The 23,649-nt window shown below is 38.0% G+C and overlaps 1 protein-coding gene across 3 annotated transcripts in view; it reads right to left on the bottom strand.

Moving 5' to 3' along the window:
* Positions 1-23,649, bottom strand: part of NNT (nicotinamide nucleotide transhydrogenase) — a 95,524-nt gene that overhangs the window by 3,368 nt on the left and 68,507 nt on the right. For all 3 annotated transcript variants that reach the window (XM_055325449.1, XM_055325450.1, XM_055325452.1), the window contains exons 18-20: positions 22,254-22,413; positions 19,792-19,873; positions 934-1,052 (exon numbers count right to left, since the gene is read on the bottom strand). In XM_055325449.1, the coding sequence (XP_055181424.1) occupies positions 934-1,052; positions 19,792-19,873; positions 22,254-22,413 (361 nt within the window). The remainder of the gene's footprint in view (positions 1-933; positions 1,053-19,791; positions 19,874-22,253; positions 22,414-23,649) is intronic.

The following is a 23,649-nucleotide window of genomic DNA, read 5'->3' as shown; positions in this document are numbered from 1 at the left end:
CTTTACAGTTTTTTATTATCTCAAAATGATCTTGCCAGTTATAAGATTTGCATCCCATTTTCATCTTTTAAAATAACCACATAGGATGCTATTTGATGTCTAAAAGAAAATGGTCTAAGAGTCTGTACTGTATTAAAGCTGTGTCCATAATTCCTGGAACTGGCAGGTTTCATACATAATTTAGCAACAGTGAAATCTGAAAGGGGGCATAAAATTAAAATGGCCCAAATTCCCTCTTTAAGGACTACAATATAAATTACCTTAGAACTTTGCCAAAAATGCCATGTGAATGTAGATATACATAAAACTTCATTATTTTCCTCTAATAAACAGTATTTTTTTAAGTTTACAGTGGATACTTGCCAGAGGGAACTGGTTTAATTTTAACAAATTGATCTTGAGCCAAATGTCATTAACATTCAACATCTACCCAATGACAGCCATAACGCACAGCACCTTAACCAGTGAAATCCTAGTACTTTAAGAGAAAACTACTTTATTGATAAGGAATTGGTACAACTGGAAACCACTAAAATCTCAGATGTCAACAAGAATTAGGCATTAAATTGTCAACAGAAACAATTTTACAAATGTGGAAACTGAGGCTGAGTATCTAGCTCCAAAAGTGAGAGTCAGAACTCAGGTCCCAGGCCAGGTCTCTTCAGAGTCATCCACAATGAGCTCCACTGCCTCCCAAGATTTTTACCACCCTCCCGATCTCCTCATAGGCACAAGACTACCCATGCCACTCACAAACCAGCTGCACCTTATTCCATTGTCTGTCATTTATTTAACCTCAACTGCACACCTACTAGGAGCAGGTTACTCTTCATCTGACTAGGAGGTCTTTAGTAATCCCACAATCTATGTCCTAAGACTGGCCTCACTTTATTCAGACTAAGAATAAACTTCGCCATCACCCCCACAACTTACCTGGGAAATCATGGTTGATCTCGTCCATCTCCAACACAATATCATATGGCACCCCAGCCTCCGCCAGCAGCACATTAAGCTGACCAGGCATCCGGCCTGCAACTGGGTGAATTCCAAACCTAGACATGAAACAAATGAACAGCTGTCCTTACATGATGGGCCAAAATGTACAGAGACCCCAACATCACCTCCAAATCTGCACACTTTGTTCTTGGCGCCTCTGCTTTTCCTGGTACTATCTGATCTCTACATGCAGGGCTCAAACTAGTCCGGATATATGATCAATCTACAAATATTGAAGTTGGAGGTTTAATCTCTCAGTATACACAAATGATAACTCCTCTCAAAAAGTAAGTGTAACCTTAGAACCTGACTCTTCATAAGTTTTAGGTACAGTGATTTTCCAACAACATTAATAAATAATATCACATTACATTTAATAAGCATTATGTTCTCTCATGATACTTTCTGATAAATCTTGCATCTTTAAAAACTTATGTAAGACAGCCTGGAATTAAACACTTGCCATGAAAAATCAACATTATTCCATCAAAAGCTGACTCCACATTCAACTTTAACCTCTACATTCAAAACTGGAATAAAATATTATCGTGTACAGGAGTTAAAGGCCTGCAATCTTGCAGAGGATGATATGAAGCATTACTCCACTCCCAGGAGAAATGTGATAGCAACATGCTAAAGAAAGAGTAATACACAAATCAGAGTTCCACATTTTTATTAAGGCAAAATAAATCAAAGCATTAAGCAATTTCTTTCAACCACCACCATGAGATCTTTGGAGTCATTTCATCCAGGCTCTTGCCCCCCGTATTGATCTGTTTCCTCAGACTAGGCACAGTGCTTGATACATAAGAAAGGCTCAATAGAGAGAGAGAGAGAGAGAGAGAGAGAGAGAGAAAGGGAGCAAGAGAGAGAGAGAGAATCCAGCAAAGAAACGCATGTTATAGTGGTTCTTGGCAGGGATCCATCCAATCTCAGCTTAAATACTTTCCATAACCAGAAACTTATTCCTTCCTGAGGTCTATTCCATTACTAGACAATCCCAATAATTACATAAAACACACACACATTCATATTCAGCCAAAGGGGACCCCATCTCATTGCTTTCCAAGGTCTATAGATTTGCCATCTGGAGCCTTAATGAGTCTATTCCCTCTGTTATATGTGGACTCCTTTGAGCTAGCCTAGGATGCCTACTAAGCAAACATCCTCAATTCTTTCAACTTTTCAATGCTGACAGGACCTACTGCTGTTCTAGTTGCCTGTTTCTACATTGTCAACATCCAACTCAAACCTCAGTCCTCCAAAGTGAACACAATACACTGGATGCGATCTAGATCCATAAGGCACAGCAAGAAAATCATATCCAGAGATCTCTCGTTGACAATCCCTAAGGCTGCATTAGCATTTACAGCCACCACAACAGATTGCTGGCTCATATAAAAGTTATGGTCCTTTAAGATGCCCTGTTATTTTTCACAGTAACTGCTGCCAAACCAGGCCTCCTCGATTTTAACACAGGTCCTGCTAGAAAGAGATTAAAACAAAACAGGGATTGACCCCTCCCAAAAAGCAGACCTGAAAAGAGCTTTAAAGGGGCCACTTAGGGGCACCTGGGTGGCTCAGTGGTTGAGCATCTGCTTTTGGCTCAGGTTGTGATCCCGGGGTCCTGGGATCAAGTCCTGCATCAGGCTCCCTGCAGGAAACCTGCTTCTCCCTCTGCCTATGTCTCTGCCTCTCTCTCTCTCTCTCTCGCTCTATCATGAATAAATAAATAAAATCTTTTTTTAAAAATGGCCATTTATATTGCCCAAATAGCTAATAAGTGATTTTCTACATCTTTAAAAGTGATAATGAAGAGCCTAAATTAGTGGGGGTCTTACAATTAGGGGAAAAAGACATCAAGTGACAAATATTGTCTTTTACCAAATTCACTTTTATATCATCTTCCTTCTGGGATCACTGAATGTTCCTAAACAACAATTTATGTTTAAAAAAATAAAAAACAGATATCTCATGTTAAAAGGAAACAAAAACAGTTACTTCTAAGCAGTTATACAACAGATAATCATTTTATTTCTCCCCTTTTTAAAATATATTTTCCCAATTTTCTAAGAGAATGTATACTTTTGTAGGGGGAATCAAACCATATCATCAAACTTCCAAGGGATAGGAGGACAATCAGATCAATGTCCTTGACCCAGCAGGATCCTCCCAGCTTCATAGGCACCAAAGGGAATAGAATGTACATTTTTTATGGTGGAAAAAAATTAACTTCATTTAAAATGAGTTAACACTTCATGCTGTTATATGGTTATACATTCTACAAATGGGTTTTCATATATTATTTCATTCTACCTTTAATCATCTTTAAAAATCTCCATCAAGGAGGGGACGCCTGGGTGGCTCAGCGGTTAAGCACCTGCCTTCAGCCCAGGGCGTGATCCTGAAGTCCCAGGATCGAGTCCCATATCAGGTTCCCTGCATGGAGCCTGCTTCTCTCCCTGCCTATGTCTCTGTCTCTCTCTTTGTCTCTCATGATTAAAAAAAATAAAATCTTTTTTAAAAAATCTCCATCAAGAATAGAATGTAGACCAAATGACACAAGCCTAATCCCTCAGTTAAATAAACAAGGCTATAGAGCTGTATTCCTGTATCTAACAAAAAGAAGCAAGAATGTAGATAAGAGGGGACTGGCATATATTTCGGCACAATGGCTAATGCTGGCTCTTCATGATATGCTAATGTAGTTTGTCCAACGTTTTTAGCACATAGTTAAGCTGGGATTCAAACTCAGAGGTCTTTCTGCCTCAAGAGTCTGAATTTTTAGCTATTACATAATATAGTAGTAGAGTCAAGCAATTGAGAGGTATTTTTGATTAGTTAACAGCTCTGGTTTACTAGTTATATCGATGTTGGGCCGACTCTCTGTCTCAGTTTTCCCACAGAATAGTAACCCATTATTCCTATAAGCCCACATCCTGCCAAAGGCTAGAGAAAATTCTGCATAGAAGAGGCTTGAGAAATATTTGTTTATCTCTGCTTGAATGAGTGAAATAGTTTCGAAAATCCAATTCACAGTGTTCTTTGAGAATAATTAAGAGCCCAGAAAGTTTCAACAATGCTACGAGCTATAAAACAAAAAATAAACATTTGCGTGAACAAATAGACATAAAGAGAAAAATAAGTCTCAGTATGCAAAGTATCGACCACAGTGTAACACCCAGCACCTGCTGAATGCTTGGGAAGTTGATTCTGAAAAATTACTAAGGGTGGGAATTAGAGATTACCTGGACAGAATGAACTATTTCATCTCTTTCAACTACTTCATCATCTTTCCCCTCAGTAGGCTAGCTGTAGTTTTATTCTAGTGAAAATAAAATTAAGGGCAGTCATTAGTTCATTCCAGACCATTGTCACCCAAACTCACCACCTTATAAGGTTTTCAGACTTGTTTTGTTTTTTTAAGATTTTATTTATTTATCTACTTATGACACACAAAGGGGGAGGTAGGAGCAGAGGGAGAAGCAGACTCCCTGCTGAGCCGGGAGCCCCGTACAGGTCTCCATCCCAGGGCCCTGGGACCATGCTGTGAGCCAAAGGCAGACACTGACCAACTGAACCACCTGAGCATCCCAGGGTTTTCAGCCCTTCAACCAAAAACTCTTTCATCATTTTGGAGACTATAACAATTTGACACTTGAGTAAAATTTCAAAATGTTCTCTGAAAACAAGCTTTCTTTTTAAACGAGATATTGTTATCTTAATATCATACTCTATACCAAACCAGAGTTTTCAATCAATCTGAAAAACAAAAGTAATGCAAAATACTGACAATTTATGTTCCTCCTCTCCCTGTGGTAATGCAAGCTGTATTCAGTACTGTGGCTCTTTTCAAATGGCCTTGGAACAAGCATTTCTGCAATGTCAAATGGACTCTTTGGTTGAGGTACCTATTTTAAAATTTTAGTGTTTTTTAATATGATTTATATATAAAAAATTCAAAAAAATTCTCCAGGAACCAAAGTATATGCTCAATAAATGGGCCTTGTTATTACTGAACCTCAAATATGAATATAAATATCATTTTACTACTTCAATAATAATATAGCATTTTAGGGTGCCTGGCTGGCTCAGTCAGAAGAGTATGCAACTCTTGATCTTGGGAAATGAGCTCAAGCCCCATGATGAATGTGAAAAGACAGAGAGAGAAGGAAAGAATAATAATATAGTACTTTCAGCATGACTATAAAAAACAGACCTAGAAAGCACATTATATTGAAATAACTAAAATATACTCCTAAGTCTGCTGCTTGCATGACTTCAGAAAAAGACAAGACATGATAAGTGGAAGTTTCAAAGGTACTTGATTTTGTGAGCAAGCACCAGAGTTTTCAAATCAGGACTTTCAACTTTTTCTTCTATGGTGAGGATGGCTGAATCATCCCTTAGGTTCATGTATAATAGAAGCAGTAAAGAAAAGATAAAGCAGACTTAGAGAAGGTAAATCTCACTTAAGTGTAATAAACCATTCAGATTTAAAAAAAAAAAAAAGGAAAGACTGAATTTGTGTAATTGCAAAAAGTAAAAAAAAAGGACAGAGCACAAAGCAAAATAAACACACAAAAGAGAGTGACAAGGATATGTGGCTTTTAAGGGACACATGACAGTAAAGTATGTAAGAATAATTCAAACATCAAAATAAATAAGGACGGTAATAAAAATTTTAAAAACAATTTTAAAAATATGGATGGTATTAGATTATAACTCACTGGAGAAAATGGGAATTCATGAGTCAAGACTGATGACAGATTCATAAATTGAAAGGGAGGCGGGGAGGGTAGACAGTCCACTGATAAATGTGGTGGGATTAAAACCACCATTTTGTAACCACCATACTAAAGACTGGCTCAGATAAAAATCATCAGCACATGTTCAAACTAAGGAGTAAAGCCTGATGAGGAACAGGATATTTGCAAGATCTCAGAGAGCTCAAACTAGTTTGCCCCTGTTCCCATACCACAACAGGGATACTAAAAAAAAAAAAAAAAAAAAAAATTGGGGGTACCCAGGTGGCTCAGTCAGTTAAGCATCTGCCTTTGGCTTAGGTCATGCTCTCAGGGTCCTGGGATGGAGTCCCACATTGGGCTCTCTGCTCAGCAGGGAGTCTGCTTCTCCCCCTGTCTCTGCCCCCTCCCCTCTGTTCATGTTTTCTCTCTCTCAAATAAATAAAATCTTTAAAAAAATAAAGACTTCCAAAGAGAAAAAAAAAAAAGACTTTCAGAGAGCTCCTTTACTGAAACCAGCCAATAAGAAGAATGAGTAGTTAGAAATAATTACCATCTGTACATTTTCATCAAGGAGCATTTGATTAAATGGACAGAGTCCATGTTTCTCTTTTCCCAGCTAATAGTTCCTTATAAATACCTAATAAAATGGATTACCAAGATTAACCAAATCTCAGCCAGGAAGAATTTAAATGGAAACCATTATTATGTATTTAGTGCACTGTTTGGTATACACAGGTACTGACGGAGTATTTTAACTCCATGTTCTAAATATTGTATGGAAGACCTAAAGGAGTATGTACCCCAATAAGGACAGAGATTCCTTAATTATTGAGCTGGGATGTGTCATTGTTCAGTAATGACAGAAGAAAATAATTTCAAAAAAAAAAAACAAAAAACCTTGTCTTGAAATAAAAAATTTTAGTCTGAAAAAGCCATTTTCCTTTACAAAGACTCTTAGTAATATATCTAACATATCAAATCATATTATCACTTGATTTTCAATCAAAGTGAATGCCAATTTATATTCCAATAATGTCAATTTCAAGCCAATGGCAAGATGGTTCTCTCACATTCATGAAAAGGTACTCTTACTTCTATCACTGACTAGACTCTAAGCAACTAGATTTAGTTCTGGCTTAAAAGGATCAGAAGGTAGTCAGCTAAGCTTCAAGGGAAACACAAAATACCTAATGACTTAGTAAATAACATACTCTAAGTGCAAAAAGATCAACTGGCTTGAAAAAAGGCAAAAGGTAAAATAAAACGGAAGTTGACCAAATGGTTCTCATTTTCATAAAGCAAAAGAAAATGGTCTTCAAACGCACAGAAAAGGATTGGAATTTAAAAAAGGGGGGGGGGATTTTCTGTTAGCTATTTAAAAACAAATGCCCCAGCTGGAGAAAGTTTCTGTCTTCTTTTCTGTGGTCAGAGAAGCTCATTAATGTGAGCTGATGGACCAACCACCAGTTCAGTACAAAAAGGATTCAAGAGTATCTCCCATACAAACACAAAGAATGGCTGGCTGGCTGGCAGTGGACATCATCAAGATAGCTACGGCAGCTGAGATAGCCCTTCATTTAAGGCAGGATCAGGGTGGATTGATTAAAAGCAATGGTCTTAACCACTAGTAAGAGAAAGCAATGAAACTCAGGATTTCCAAAACAACTACAAGAACTGCTCTACCTCAATCCAATGGTACTAACTGCCACAAGTTACTCATTTGTGCTCCCCCTCATTTGTTATGTTAATAACAAATCTTAAATACCAAAAATGTCACCTTTCTCCCAATCTTATTGATCACCAATATTTCCTCCTTCCCCCAGGTCCCAACCTCTTCCCAAAACCGGATTCATAAGACTTGAGAAAGACTTAGAGTCACTGCACTACGTGATTTTTAAGATCTGGATTAACTTCCTATTGCTGCTATAACAAATTACCACATATTTAGTAACTTAAAACAACACAAATTGATTGTTATTGTTCTGGAGGTCAGAGCAGAACATCAGTTTTGCTGCACTAAAATCAAGGTGTTGGCGAAGCTGCACGTTTTCTGGAGGCTCTAGGGGAAAGTCCATTCCTTGCCTTTTCCAGCTTTTGGAGGTGGCCCCCATTCCTCAGCTCGCGGCTGCACCCTCTGACTTTCGCTCCATTGTCATTATCTCTTCCTCCGATTCTTTCTTATGACCTCTTCCATGACTCCGACTCCTTCCTCTCTCTTCTGAGGACCCTAGTGATTACACGGACCAACCCAAATAATCCAAGATAGTCTCCCCACCTCAAAATCCTCACCTTAGATCTACAAAGCCTTTTGCCATGTGAAGTAACATGTTCACAGGTTTGTAGGATAATAGGTAGAGTCTTCAGTGCCATTATTCAGCCTACCACAAACTTCCTTTCTAGTCCTAAAATTTCATGAACCAGGGTTTCTATTTTAGCTGAATAAACAATATATACTGTGTAAATTACTTTTGGATTTCAATTCTGTATGCCTCCCTATTCCAATAATTTTTTTTAAATTTTTAAATTCATTTGTTTGTTCTTAACACTGCCCTCACTTATCTTTAATTGATCCATCTGGCTATCATCTTTATGCTTTAACTGACGTGTCTTGAGCCAAACTTGAAATCAAAGACTTCTAAATGTATTTGTTGTTATTGTAATATTTGATTAGCTACAGACTGCATAAAGACATTATTTCTGTTGAGCTAGTTGTGAAGGCTAAATAATCACAAAGCTAACCAATATGGTATGCCAAATATCCCAAAGGACAGATCATTTTATATCTGTTAGCATAATAATTTATTACACTAAACGTTAAGACTCTAAGATTGGAGAAAAACACATGCAAGGCTCTTACAAGAAAATGCCAGTGTTTTGAGAGAAATAACAGAACACATTGAATTTGTAGAAATATGTATGTGCACATTGATAAGTCATTGTGAGTTTATAACTATTCTGGCCCATCTAACTGGCTAATCTCCAAAGTATGTATTAAAGTTAATTACAGCAGACATTGGTTTGGCCATGACCAACAATTTCCAGGAACTAATGGCCAAAGCTCATCAATGATCCAACATATGAAGAATATCCAGAATTTCAAAATGCGAAGCCTACTAGCCTTTTAGTTCTTCCCTTTGAGCCAGGAAAATTATCTTTATTGTACACATGCTTAACAAAGCAGAATCTGCTGTCCCCTGTCCATAAGAAGATTCTACAGAAGGAAAATAAATACTAAAATGAGATTACACAAAGACTTTCCATGCTCCCAGAACCCTTTCTTGCTGTACCTCCTCCTTATGATGCATGGAACTTGTTTACATGACTGTGCTCGCCAAACTGGGAGCAACACTGAGTATAGACACCATGTCTCCTTTATCAGTTCCTACAGCAACTGGCACTCCTTATGAGGACTCAAAGGGAAGGACGGAAGAAACGTGTTTTAAGGAACACAGTGCGCCCAGTAAGGTATACTCATAAACCTTCTACATCTCTTTTTAGAGGAAGAATTTAAGGAAGTAGTAAAGAATAGCAGTGAAAGCTCTCGAGTGCTACTGCCCATATTCACAGCATTTGGACAGTTGGCTTCTTATGCCTCCCTTTACTCTGTGCCCAATGGGATAGAAAATAAACTTCTTCAAAGGACTATTGTGAGATTTTAGTGAGATACTTCATAGAAAGAGTTTTTTATACAAAGTACTTTAGACCAATGCCAAGCACAATAAAACTTTAAAAAGTTGGGATCCCTGGGTGGCGCAGCAGTTTAGCGCCTGCCTTTGGCCCAGGGCGCGATCCTGGAGACCCGGGATCGAGTCCCACGTCGGGCTCCCGGTGCATGGGGCCTGCTTCTCCCTCTGCCTGTGTCTCTGCCTCTCTCTCTCTCACTGTGTGCCTATCATAAATAAATAAAAATTAAAAAAAAAAAACTTTAAAAAGTTAACCTGCAACAGTAATATTCTATTCAAGGACATTTGTGTAATATAAATGCTCGTGTATATTTTTGCAAATAAAGATACATTTTAATGATCATTTACATAAAAATAAATATACATTTTTACATTTAAACAAATGGTTTGATGTCAATGTTTTCTGAGTTGGTCTTCTAATTTTTAACCCTGAAATTCCAGTAAATATCAATGTAGTCCAATAAAAGCCAAAAGTTCTTTGCATTCACAACTACATCAAAAGACTAAAGAAATTATATAGTCAGGGACACCCAGGTGGCTCAGTGATTGAGCATCTCCCTTCAGCTCAGGTTGTGATCCTGAAGTCTTGGGATCGAGTCCCACATCAGGCTTCCTGCATGGAGTCTGCTTCTCTCTCTGCCCATGCCTCTGCCCCTCTCTCTCTCTCTGTGTGTGTGTGTGTGTGTGTGTGTGTCTCATGAATAAATAAATAAAATCTTAAAAAAAAAAAGAAATTATATAGTCAATATAGACTGAGGCCAGCAGTTGTGAATACTGGACTCACTGGGAACTTGGTCAGAACTAATATTCAGATATACACTTACTTGATAAAGACAAATTTCCAAAACCATATTTAATCCTTCCACAGATACTGTTAGGCAAAAAAAGTATTGTTTTCTCACCTAACAGATACAACAAAGGTCATCATTAAGATAATCTCTTTGCTTTAGAGCAAGAAAAATTTCAACACTTTTTTTTGCTATTTTCCTCTCTCAAATAAGAAAAAGACAGTCTTTTGTGAAACCCTAAAAAACTTTTAGTAATAAAAACTAAGGCCTCAGTGTCTGATTAGAAAATAGACCCAGGCACAGTTCAAAAAAAAAGCGGAATAATCTACTCAAATAAAAACAACCCAACCTTCAGAACCTCTTAAATTAACCAAGAAAGAATAAAAACAAATAAGAGTGTATACACAAGCTGTGTGTAAATATTGTGTGAATTGGATAAAACTCGGTAAAGAAGCAATTCAAAAAAACACCATACTTTTTAAGCTTCTTTTATAACACAAGGATATAAACCCCACTCTTACACTTTTTCACAACTTCACATTTCAGACACCACATGTGCTAAAGGGAACACAACAATGTGAATTCCCATGACCGTGGGCCATGGAGACAACATGTCCTAACCAGGGTGCGTTAGAGCAGTTGTTCTAGGACATGTGGGACTAGTAAAGAGTATAAAACATTTGCCACATGGATCCTACCACAACTGTTCACATAAACTACATTTTCCTTCTTGCATTATTGAAATATCCAGATTTGGTTCAGCAATAAAACATGAAGAAGAGCCAAGTAACCCAATTCAGCAATAAGCAAAGAAACTGCAGAGTCAACTGGGCCTTTTTCTAGTATTTAGAGTGTTTTCTCCATTTTCCAGCCTCTCACTATTAATAAATACTGCAGAGGATCTTCAGATAAAAAAAAAACCACACAAAATCTTTTTATAACCTTCAACTATTTGGTCCTATGTTTTGCTAGTCACTAAGCAAAATGTGTTTTTATACTCAAGATGTTCAAAGGGTTAATTTCCTTTCTTGTATTGTGTTTTATATTTTCAAATATACATTGACTGCATTTGGGAACTCTGCCTTCCCAATACCATCTTCTCAAAGTTTCCCTAAATATGTTGTTCTAAGCTCCTAGGAAGCTGACAAATTAATAAGGAAAAAGACCTAACAAAGGGAAATTTTTTAAAGTTTCACTTGTTGAAAGCCTATTTATTCTTCCCATTTTTAAGCATAAACATTTATAAATCAATAAAATCTTAAGAGTCAAAACAGAGGGCTGGGGCATGGGCATGGATGACTGGCAGCTGCTAGTCAGCCCAAGAACCAGGCGGAGGGATGGCTCTGGGCCTCACTCTGCTGTCCTGGAGCTGCTGCTCCCTCTTGCAGTTACAGACAAGGCAGGGCCAAGCTTCTAGACTCAGAACAGGTTTCTGGGAGTCACTTCATTTTTCTCCTTATTCCTCTACTTTAGGATTTCTCAGATTTCTGTCACTTACCAGCCAAAGATCTCCAGTAAAAGAATTTTTTCAAGAGTGATAATGATGATGACATTTCTCAGGGAGAAAGCCATTCAAGTCCTTGAACAAGAATGTCTTAGTCTGTTTGGGCTATAATAGAATATAACAGAATATCATAAACTGGGTGGCTGATCAACAAACATGTCCAGCTCACAGTTAGTTCTGGAGGCTGGGAAATCCAAGATCAAGGCCCTAAGAGATTTCTGCCGTGGTCTGGAACTCAATCTGTAATATCTCCAAGCAAGGGAAGCCAGAAGGCAGTGGAATAAAATCTTCAAAGACTGTTAAGAGAATAATTGTCACCATGGAATTGTAAGGTATATAAAAGAGAACCTTTCACTATAGAACTTTTTAAAGATATGGTATTTTTCTCAGACTTATTTCACTTAGCGTAGTATCCTTTAGGTCCACCCATGTCATTACAAATGGCAAGATCTAATTCTTTTTGATGGCTGAGTAATATTCCATTGTGCATATACACATATATACACCACATCTTTTTTTTTTTAACACCACATCTTTATCCATTCATCAGTCGGTGAATGAGGGCTGTTTTCATAATTTGGCTATTGTTGATGATGCTGCTATGAACATCAGGCTGCACGTATTCCTTTGACTTCGTATTTTTGTGTTCTTTGGGTAACTGCTTAGTGGGGCAATTGTTGGATCACAGGGTAGTTCTATTTTTAACTCTTTGAGGAGCCTCCATTCTGTTCTCCAGAGTAGCTGCACAAGTTTGCAATCCCACCAAAAGTGCAAGAGGGTTCCCCTTCCTTTACCTCCTAGCCAACACCTGTTATTCCTTGCATTGTTGATTTTAGGCATTCTGACAGGTATGGGGTGATAACTCATTGTAGTTTTGATTTGCATTTCCCTGAAGAACAGTGCTGTTGAGAAGCTTTTCATGTGTCTGTTGGCCATCTGTATGTTTTCTTTGGAAAAGTGTATATTCATATATTCTGCCCATTTCTTAACTGGATTGTTTTTTGGGTGTTGAGTTTTAGAAGTTCTTCATGTATTTTAGATACTAATTGAAACAGATTCTTACTTATAGAGAATTAGCAGTTACCAGAGGGGAAGTGGGTGGGAGATGGGTAAAACAGATGATGGGGATTAAGGAGTGCACTTGCTGTGACGAGCACTAGGTGCTGTATGGAAGTGTTGACTTGGGACACCTGAAACTAATATTACACTGTATGTTATCTAACTAGAATTAAAATAAAAACCTAAAAAATTAAAAATTAAAATAATAAAAATTAAAATTAAAAAAGACTTGAAATAGATCCTAAAGATTCTCCAATCCAACTACTTCCTAAGGCAGGACTCCTCTATTTAGAATTACACCAACTATGTGTGCACTGTATCCTGTCACAAAACAGGCAGCGAGCTCCACAGCAGACATGATGAAGAGTCACTCATTTGGGCTACATACACCATAAGGACTCTTGGATTCTATGTTTGCACATGGCAATGCTCCATTCTGAGGAGGGTCCATGAAGGTAATAAAAAGATGTTACTATATTCAATTATTTTTGTAATCTTACCGTCATATCACCTGTGAAAAATATGGTGGGCTCTAAAAAGGCAGGTTTCTGTGGTTGTCACATTCTCATCAGAACTTCTGATTAACAGCTACAAGTCACTAATTAAAAGCACAAGTTTTGTTTTGTTTTTAAGAAATAACTGTAGTAGATGCAGTTTAGAATAAAACCTTATAAAACATGAAACAGCGCAAACGTTACACAAATTATCCTTACTGGCAAAAAGGCTGGGACCAGCTGGGTAAGGTTAGCTTATTCATCTGAAGAGAAATAGTGGGGGAAAAAATCCTCCTGACCAGACAATTGCTGTCCACCAAAACTAATTAATGAGAAAGACTGCAGAATTAACTTTCTGGTGAGGCTTCTTAGGCAAAAGGATAGACACCCACCTCTTTGAAATTGTGAAAGTTCTTAGAAGCGGTGGTTCAGAAGAACTCACTTATACAATTCTGAATGAAAAAAAAAGTTCATTTAATTTCCTAGAACTTTCCAACAGCCAGAATTAGAGAAACTTTATGTACCTTTCTTTCTTTTTTTGAAGGCAAATAAGGACTGAACTGCTACTCTGATCTGAAATCTGGTGCTCACATCTATGGCCTTCCCTTCTTCAGGAAAAAAATTATGAATGTTAAAGAGCTTACAAAAATGTCTCAGGGGCACAATTTTTCTAATATAGAATAATGGAAATCTGTTCTATGACTGTGAATGAGAAAATGTTTGACAGAGGGCTAGCATCACATTTCCCATTATATGCATGTAGCTGTGACACTGAGGTCACCCAAAGAATGAGAAGTCATCTAAGGAGGATCAGGTCAGACGGAAGTGCAAACATCAATGCAGCCCTCTGCAGAACCACGTCACAACACTACCCATTCCCCTCCGAGGATGTTTTTATAGATTGTGCCCAACTTTGTCTTTTTTCCATCACTGAACCAAATCCAGCAAACAAGCCCAGAATAGAAGGTGCATGATGACTGACGTGCTTTTTATTTCAAAATAACCAACAAGACTATGAAGAATGATATCACAGGAACAACTTAAATTCTATTTGCCACTCATGTTCTAAAATATTATATTGTGGCATATTACAGAGAAGTGGTAAAAAATCATACATAATTTCATCTTCCCGTCTGAATAAGCTTAATGACGTTGCTGAAAGGCAATGGCTGGTGAACACCATAAGATAGAAATTGCATGCAAGATACTGAAGAACTGGCCACACAAAATGAGCAAAGGACTTTTATTTATTTATACTCTGCCACATGTACGTGAACCTCATTGAAGAATCTCAGCTCAAAAAAAAAATAAAAATAAAAATAAAAAAAATAAAAAAATAAAAAGAATCTCAGCTCAGAGTTTATTATACCAGAACAAGAAGTCGAAAAATACGCTGATGGTCAGAGGTGCCAGTTTCATCAGAAGCAAGCCTTGCTCCCTCAGACCACCAGAATGCCTGTGACAAGACAGTCACAGGCATTGTGACTGGTAATGAATGGTACAGCAGAGGCTGTACAAAGCACCTACATCACTCGCTTTCTTTCCACCACACCGATACGCTGTGAGCAGTATACACAGAAAGCCAAAGGTAGTCTGGCCAACAGTCTGAATCTGGGAGGAAGAGGGTTGCTTTCAAAGAGCACAACAGACACCTCTGATCTGAGAAATTACTGGCAATTCTATACAATAGGCTGAATACAGATGTGAGTGGATGTGCATACTTTCTTTTGTTTTCCTCTCTTCCACCAAAAGTTCCATTCATACAACTAATTCCACAAATAACTCCCATTGTAATCACCTTCCTCACACTATGTTTTTCAAAAAGATAGGCTCAGAACAAAGTGCAAAGAAATACATCATATTGTTTCAGAAAACCTGAAGCATTGGCTAATTCATCACCTAATAGTACCAGTGGTAACTCTGAAACTCTGATGCAATAATCTATTCTACAGTTGTCTATCATCATTTCAACTAGCATCCGAGCTGGAAACACAATGGGGCTCTAAGTATCTCTGAATCAGAATATCTTAAAGCCTATTAAATAACCTCCCAGGGAAAGTACACTTCACAGGGTCAGGAATTTTCATCTGTGTATTCACAGATGTATTCTCAGGACCTAGTACACTGTCTGGCACAAAACACTGCATAATTATTTGTCCAGTGAATGGTCGTTAACATGAAGAGTCATGTTTAAAAAGAAGGTATTGCAAAGCTGTCATGAAAATGCTTAATAATGTCTTATTTCTTTACTCAAATACAAAATATTTCATCGGACCAGTATCTATTCTCTTCAGAAGCACATGTGCCTTTATTACTTTAAAAATTTGAATATTCTATCTCTTCCTGAACCCCAATATATAACAAATCTATGAAGGCTAAATTCTGTTTACTTGAATTAAATTTAGTCCATGAACAAAGAAAATCCAGTTAGACTGACAAAATCTATCTTGAAATATCTTCAAGGAATGGATTCCTTAGCAAAACTAACGTATAATTAAACCTGTAGCCATGTCACATGAGACTGAAAAACACTATTAGACCACAAATACCATTGGCAGCTAGATGTATTTAGACAGAAAATGAAAAAAAAAGATTAAATGTTTTTAAAAACCTGCCAAAGGAAAAAAAAATGAGTAGCATAAAAGGGTTAAAATGTCCCCTGGACAATTAACTGCTCCTCTCCTTTGCATTCTGACCCTCCTTCTACTCTACTTTTCCTAGCACACTATCACATTAAATAGAATGCATTCACTGATTCATTTGTTGATAGGTTTGTTTTCTTGGAAACCACAAACTTTTGAGAGTGGGACTGGGCTTACGCATCCTTTTATCTCAATACCTAGCAATAAATTTCTATCAACAAATTATTAATAGAAAGATATAGTTGAACATTAACAGGAAAGCAATGTGTAACATCAATTAGTCAAATCAAAGAAATTGAAAGGTGGTTTCATAAATTCAAAAGACTTGCAATTAATCACTGCTTGATGCTTCAGAAAGGATTCTGAAAAGAAAATCAAGCAGTGATTAATTGCAAAAAGAAAAAAATTTACACATCTTTCCAAGAATTACTCACTGGGAACACCATCTCTGCTTTATAATAAAAAGCACATCCTATCAATCCAACTATTGGAAAATAAAGAGAAAAAAATGCCTGCAATTTTTCAGCATAAGATTTTTGTAATAAAATGCTTTTAGAGATCAAGCATAAGTTAGGTAAGTTATAGAGGTGTTCTGGGCCACTGGGAAGCAACAATATACTGGCCACTAAAGAAAGTCTAAGTCCGTGAGCACTCATGAGCCCTTGTCATGAAATGTCATGTGCTTCATTATGTAATCTCAGCTCCCGGTGAGCATGTTATGACTATAGCCAAAGTAAAGGAAAACAAGAGTGTCTCTAAATCAATCATGGGCCATGAAGCCAGACAGACTGTATGACAGATGCAATTTTTCTTGGCACCACTTGGGCATAACTAATTGATGACAATCGTATGTCCACACTGGCACATTTCCACGGGGGATGTGTGCGAATATGTCACCACATCTGGATGCTAGGCATGCTGGGTCCTGAGGCACAAAGATCTACTAGAACCAGAGGCCCAGCAGCTGTGCTCAATGAACACCGTGGGAGCTCCACAGGGTGATGAAAGGACTAAATTACTGCAAACTGTAAATACAGATTTATTTCATTAAAACACGAGGTAATGCTGCAGCCATCTCTTGTGCAAACAGACATTCATCTCAAAAAAAAAAAAAAGCTAGCATCTATGGATAAACATATTCCTAACTTCATCAAGGAAATCTGCATTTCTCCTAGGAAAAGATAACAATGCACATCAGACAAAAATCAAGAGTTTCTATCACTCCCTTTAAATAAAAAAGTCTCCACTCAGAAACTAGAAAGGAAAAATAAAATAATCTACTGTCACTGTGTTAGCAAGAACACTTCTGGAATCTTCCACTTAATACAAACATGAAATCTGCACAACTTGTTACGAAGCCCATGTTGAAAATGCAACAGATCACAGTAAAAAAACAGTGATATGTTAATATACAATTTCATCTTTATTATGAAATTGATCAATGTCAGCTAACTTTTCCTAACTCACAAATAGAGAAATTAGACTGAACAATTTTACTCTGATCCTACATAATAAATTATTAAGGTTATTACTAAAAAATTATTTGAACTATGACAATTATGTGAAATGACGAACACATATAATGTCTCATGTTCTGTTTGCAAAATTACTTCAATAAAACACAAATTATAATTGAGATACTATTCATATATGTTTCATTAAATACCTCCCATATAGCTTAAGTAATTATTTTTTCCCACGCAAGGTGACAGAAATCATCCTAAAATAGCAATTTATGTTATTATGTCCTCATGATCAAAATCAAATCTTAATCAGGTCAGAAACTGCAATTTCATTTGTCTCATCCCTTTTCCTTTCAGGTCATTTTTGCCATCCCTTTTATTCCTTTCCCCTCACATCCTGCTTCCATCAAGCTACCCTACAGTATTGGTGCTCCCCAACATTGCATCCACCTCACCCTGAACTGATTTTCAAAAATGTTGGGTTAACATGGGCTCATCAGTGGGTAATGAGAAGTATGTCAGATTAATCATCCCCTTCTCAAAGGATAACTAGGACAGGAAAGGCATCCTTCTCTACTTTATTAAGATTGCCACTCATGTCCTATATATTTGTGATAATAGAAGGCATTACTAATACATTAGACTTCTCATATGTAGACTGAATAAAGAAAAACAATTTCTTTTTAGGAAAATCATAAAAGATTATTTAACACATTCTTGTGTAGGTCTGCAAATGCTTCAAGTGGCAAGTGTGTGGTTAAAAGGGCAGGCCCATTTAACACTGGATAAGAGAACAGGAACTAGGGACCGAAATGAGACCTTGTATGTGAAAATCAAAAACCGAAGTTGGTGATTTTTCTCATCTTCTATCTTCAATTTTCTAAGATTACACTAAACACAGAAACACAGAAAAGCTGGTCCTACCACAAAATAGTATTTTGACTCTGTCTTTGAAACGCACTAACTAAGGATAGCAGGAAGGCAGAGTGGGGAAGGAGGGAGAGAAGAAAGGATGGAAGAGAAAAAATGCAGCTGCCACTAAAATAAAATGTTAGACCCACTTGAGGCGCGCAGGGTGGGGGTAGGGGGGCATAGTCAGCTAAGCACCAGACTCTTGGTTTTAGTTCAGGTCGTGATCTCAGGGCCCTGACCTCAGCTTCATGAGATCAAGGCTCATCAAGGCTCTGCACTCAGCATGAAGTCAGCTTGAGATTCTCTCTCCCTCTCTCCCTCTGTCCCTTCCATTCGTGTGCTCACTCTCTCTCAAATAAATAAATAAATCTTTAAAATAAAAAAGTAAGATGTTAGAAGCACTTATTTCATCATCAAAGTCTCTTCACCACTCTTAATAGCTGGGACACGCAGGATTCTGCACCCAGTCTTGCACAGACACTCTAATTCTGGGCACATGGTTGAGCTTATTTTCTTATTATCTGCCCCAGAAAAAATGCAAGATAGGTGTCAAAAAGGAATTTTCATTAACAGACACTAACACTTCTGTCAGCATACATTAACATTCTGGTGAACAAACGAATTTTATTTAATAATAGAGTTAGCACGTCTCTCTGACTTGTGGTACCATGTCAACGAAAGTGCTAGAGAACCAGCTTCTCTAACAAAGAAGCAGCAGGTATCCTCCCAGGGAATAACTCCAGACAGTCCCTTCACTGACTGTGCACAGGACAGATGCAAAGTACTACAACGGTCTGTCACCACTGACCCCATCTTTACATCCCTCAAATCCTTCATCCAAAGTCATGGGGAATAATCCGGAAATGCAGAGTCCTCAACTTCTCCCCTGAGCTCAAGATCTTTCCAAGAGCACAGTCCAGGCAGCAGGCACGGCGACTGCCCTAATTCTTATTTCAAAAAGTGTATGGTGTTAGGAAAAGAACATCTGCAACAGTTTTCTTCATGGAAGAATAGGAAAGTGAACCCAGTCAGACACTCACCAGCGCACAGGATCACCACTGGGTCTCACTCACCCTTCAAAAGACCTCTCATTTGAGATATTTTTCTTCAATCCGAATGAACACAAGAAACCAAAAAGATAGATCTTGATGTGGTTTCTAATGCTTTATTTGACCTCCTCCCCCAAATCCAACCAGAAACAGGACTTCTGTTTGTTCCCATTAGTAAAAATCCTGAGACCCAGTATAATAAAGTTTCCCTTTCTGAGATGAGCCTGTATTTAGGTTCTGTGGTCTGAGAGACAGCAAAACTAGGTCACAGGATTGAAGGTAGAATAGGGTTTTTATGACTCGGTTTACTTGTGATTCCGTATGTAAAACTCCATTGTAAGAACGTCATCTAAACGCAAGTCCTCGATTTTCCTTTTCTTAAACACACACACACACACACACACACACACACACACACACACACACTGCAAGCCTCACACCCCCAGCACTGACCTGACTTTCTTGCCCTGTTCGGAGAGCATCTTCACCAAGTCGGCGATGGGGTACTGCGCTTTGGCTGCACAGAGACCATAGCCTGCAAAGAATATTAAGGACACAGAACAATGTGATTCTTTTATTTTGAAATCTTAGGAACAATAATTTCTGCCTTGATCAAAACACCTTTTTATGCCCAAAAAAAGGCAATCTGTTAACAGGACCAGAAATGAAAGCAAACTTCTGAACTTCTTAAAATATTGGCCTAAATTTCATATTCAAATTCATCTTCCAATGGTCCCTTCTCAATCTTCTGCATGGTCTGTTACTGCTCGGCAGCCCCTCCCCACACACACCACACCATACCACACCACACACACAATTGTGTCTGCACACACACTCGGGGTGGGGGGGGTTGTGGCTCACGTAAATGTTTTCAAACTATCTTCATACTTGGTTTTGGTAACACTACAGCTCCCTGGTTCCCCTCCTACCTTTGTTACTATTCTTCTTTCACATCCTTGAATCCATCTCCTTCTGTTTGCTTTAAACAACAAAACTCCCCAGGGCCTTGGTTTTGCCCCTCACACTCTCCTTGGAAAATCTCAGCCAGTCCCACGGCTTCAACAAGCATCTGATGACTCCCAATCTGTGTCCAATATCAGTCTGTTGTCTGAGCTCCAGGATGTCATGTCCACTCTCCCATTTCCACCTCAAACTTCATGTCTCCAAAAAAAAGAACTTAAAAATCTCCCCCTCTGCCAAAAGAACCAGAAGCACTCCCTATTTCTGCTGTTATTACAGGTATGACCACAAACTTCAGTCCCCTTCCTTCTCCCTTAAACCCTACTTTCCGTCCATCCCCCTGTACAATCAGTCACACCTTCCCCTGCTGTTCTGCCCCCTGCTTTCTAAATGCCAAGTCTCTGCCCAAGCTGTCCCCCCTGCCTTCCTTCACCCCCAACAGCATCTATCCTCCAGGCCCCAAACAAACCCTCACTTCCTAACAATCCTTCACTTCCTCATGATTAAAAACAAAGTGTGTCTACACAGTCCAATTTAGCCCTGATCATAACCCACCTTGCATTGTTTATTGATCTGACTTCTTCCCTAGATAGAAAATGCCTAAAGGGAAAAGAGTATATCCTTTACATCTGTCTACCCCTATACTCCAGCCGTGTTTCTCTAAGCCACCTCATGGGGACAGGTTCATGATGGAGGACTGTCCCAGGCAATATAACATATTTGGTTTGTCTGCTCCCACACACTAGTGGACACCAGCATCTCTGCCTGTGAGACAAAAACCCAAAACCACATGCTTCAAATGTCTCTAGAAAAAGATACTGCCCCAGTTGAGGAAGCTTGCACTTGAACATTCAATTCCATGGGTGTCAGCTATTCACATCTCAGCATACAGCCAACCAGCAAACTACTCACATGTCAAATCAATAGATTTCCTTTATAGAAAACTCCTATGTAGCATGAGAGAGTTAGGATCTTAAACTGAATGCAACGTATTACCTGTAATATCATAGCATTCTGTGGTATGATTAAAGGAAAACTGATGACGGGATGAGCACTAGGTGATATGTTATATGTTGGCAAATTGAACTCAAATTAAAAATTTTTTTTTAATTTGAAAGATAAAGGAAAAAATTAAAAAATAAAGGAAAACTGAGCTAACCCTCAGAGAATCAGGGAATCGAGGCTGGGAGAGGCAGTGACTTGGTCACTGTCATGTCAATTGTTAGAGGCAAAATTCAGAACAAAACTGAGGTGTTGTCACTCCCAGGCCAAATTCTTTCTACTAGGCAGGTTACCTCATCGTATTGGAAACCACATGGCTCTCAATGATTTTTTAAATATTTACTTTTTAAAAGAAACAGATTAAATTTACTATTTACTGAGTGAGTCTGAGTGAACTAGATACTTTCATATACTATATCTAATTTAATATTGACAATAATTCCAAAAACTATCAAGGAGAAAAAAAAAAGCAAGACTCAAACATGACAAAAACATACATACAGAATCACAGGAAGACATGGCTTGAGCTGGACTACCTTGATTTGTAAGATCTCTATGTAAGTCCCGAAAATATTAACCTAAGCCAAAGATGCTCAACATTTTTTAGTTGGTAATCACAGGGTTGCTTCGATGTTTCCATTATATTTCCAAAACTGAGTAAGCTCCAATTCAACTTTTTCCCTATGATAAGAAACTGTATTAACATAACCAATTCCAGGCAGCCCCAGTGGCTTAGTGGTTTAGCGCCACCTTCAGCCCAGGGTGTGACCCTGGAGACCTGGGATCAAGTCCCACGTCAGGCTCCCTGCATGGAGCCTGCTTCTCCCTCTGCCTGTGTCTCTGCCTCTCTCTCTCTCTCTGTGTCTCTAATAAATTAATTAAAAAAAAAAAATAACCAATTCCAACAGCTATTACAGGTTGTTTGCTTTTCTTGTTTTTTTTTTTTTTTTTACCTGGAGTAATAATAATGCTATTAGCTTCTCGAATCATGTCAATTGCATTGTCAAGGTTGATTTCTGTGTGCGTGCCAGAAATTTCCATGGGTTTTCCACCAGCTGTTGAAGTGGTGCCATAGCCTCCAAGAATCACATTAGCTAGGGAGCGATTCATTGCCTAGAAAGCAAAATTATTAGCTGTGAGAGTATCCATTTAACTTTTTGAAAGTGGTATGAATCCTATGTATATAAAATTCATAATCATTTTATGAGGTTTACCTGATTATCTAAAAAAACAAATCACATGGATCACATCTATAAAGTCAACTGTACATGGATATATTTTCAGTAAAAGTTAATTTAAAAAAAACTTTAAAAAATAATTTAATGGAAAATGACCAATAACATTAAGAAATGAATGAAAAATCCAATCCATTACTACTGTCTGTGTACTGATTAAGCAAGTTCTACCTCCATAATTACATGTATTTCACCAGAGTAAAAGAGAATGGTATCTATGAGAAATTTTATAAGGTGACTACAGATCCCTCAGGTGAATCTTGCTACGGGCTACAAGCTGTCAAGAGGCAAAGAGAAGGAATTAGAGAGCGATCCACAGCATTTAGAAGTCTGCTGCCCTCTGTCGTCAAGAAAAAGAGAAACGTGAAGTTGGTAAGGTCTTATTTTCCAAATCAACTACATACAGCACCCAGAAGCTGTAACAGAAGCAACTGAGTTCATTATCAGGCTCCTAAAATATTTACTTCCAAAAGGGCAGATGAGTAAGTTGAGACACTGTTTCATTAAAATTCATACCCGTCCTTTTAACTGGAAAAACAATTGGGGGAAAAAAAATAAGAATAAGGCATGCTCATTTACAATCATCCAACAATGTGCCACGCCGATGCAACAATTGAAAAATGTGACAATAGCCGCACTGGTGTCTAGAACAGTTCATCTGTAGACCTCTGGAGCTGTGGTGGTAAAAGACAAGACAAGAAGCTACATGGGGGCAGCCCCGGTGGCGCAGCGGTTTAGTGCTGCCTGCAGCCTGGGGCGTGAACCTGGAGACCCTGGATCGAGACCCACATCGGGCTCTCTGCATGGAGCCTGCTTCTCCCTCTGCCTGTGTCTCTGCCTCTCATTCTCTCTCTGTGTCTCTATGAATAAATAAATAAAATCTTTAAAAAAAAAAAAAGAAGCTAGATGGTTTGAGCAATCAAGTGCTTTTAAGAATTCAAATCACTGTACCTAACAAAGCAGACATTTTTACATGATAACTGGATTTCTCACTTCAGAAAAAAATTTCAAAAAATTATTAAATCCTCTTTTAAGAGCTATAATAAACATATCATCGATCCATTGTTTATACCATGTAAAAGATATGTGTCAATCTATTACTTAAAAAAAAAGA

The sequence above is a fragment of the Nyctereutes procyonoides genome, unplaced genomic scaffold (genome assembly GCF_905146905.1).
Source record: "Nyctereutes procyonoides isolate TBG_1078 unplaced genomic scaffold, NYPRO_anot_genome, whole genome shotgun sequence".
NCBI lineage: Eukaryota > Metazoa > Chordata > Mammalia > Carnivora > Canidae > Nyctereutes > Nyctereutes procyonoides.
The sequence above is the reverse complement of the archived record's forward strand: the minus strand, read 5'-3'. Positions and strand labels throughout refer to the sequence as shown.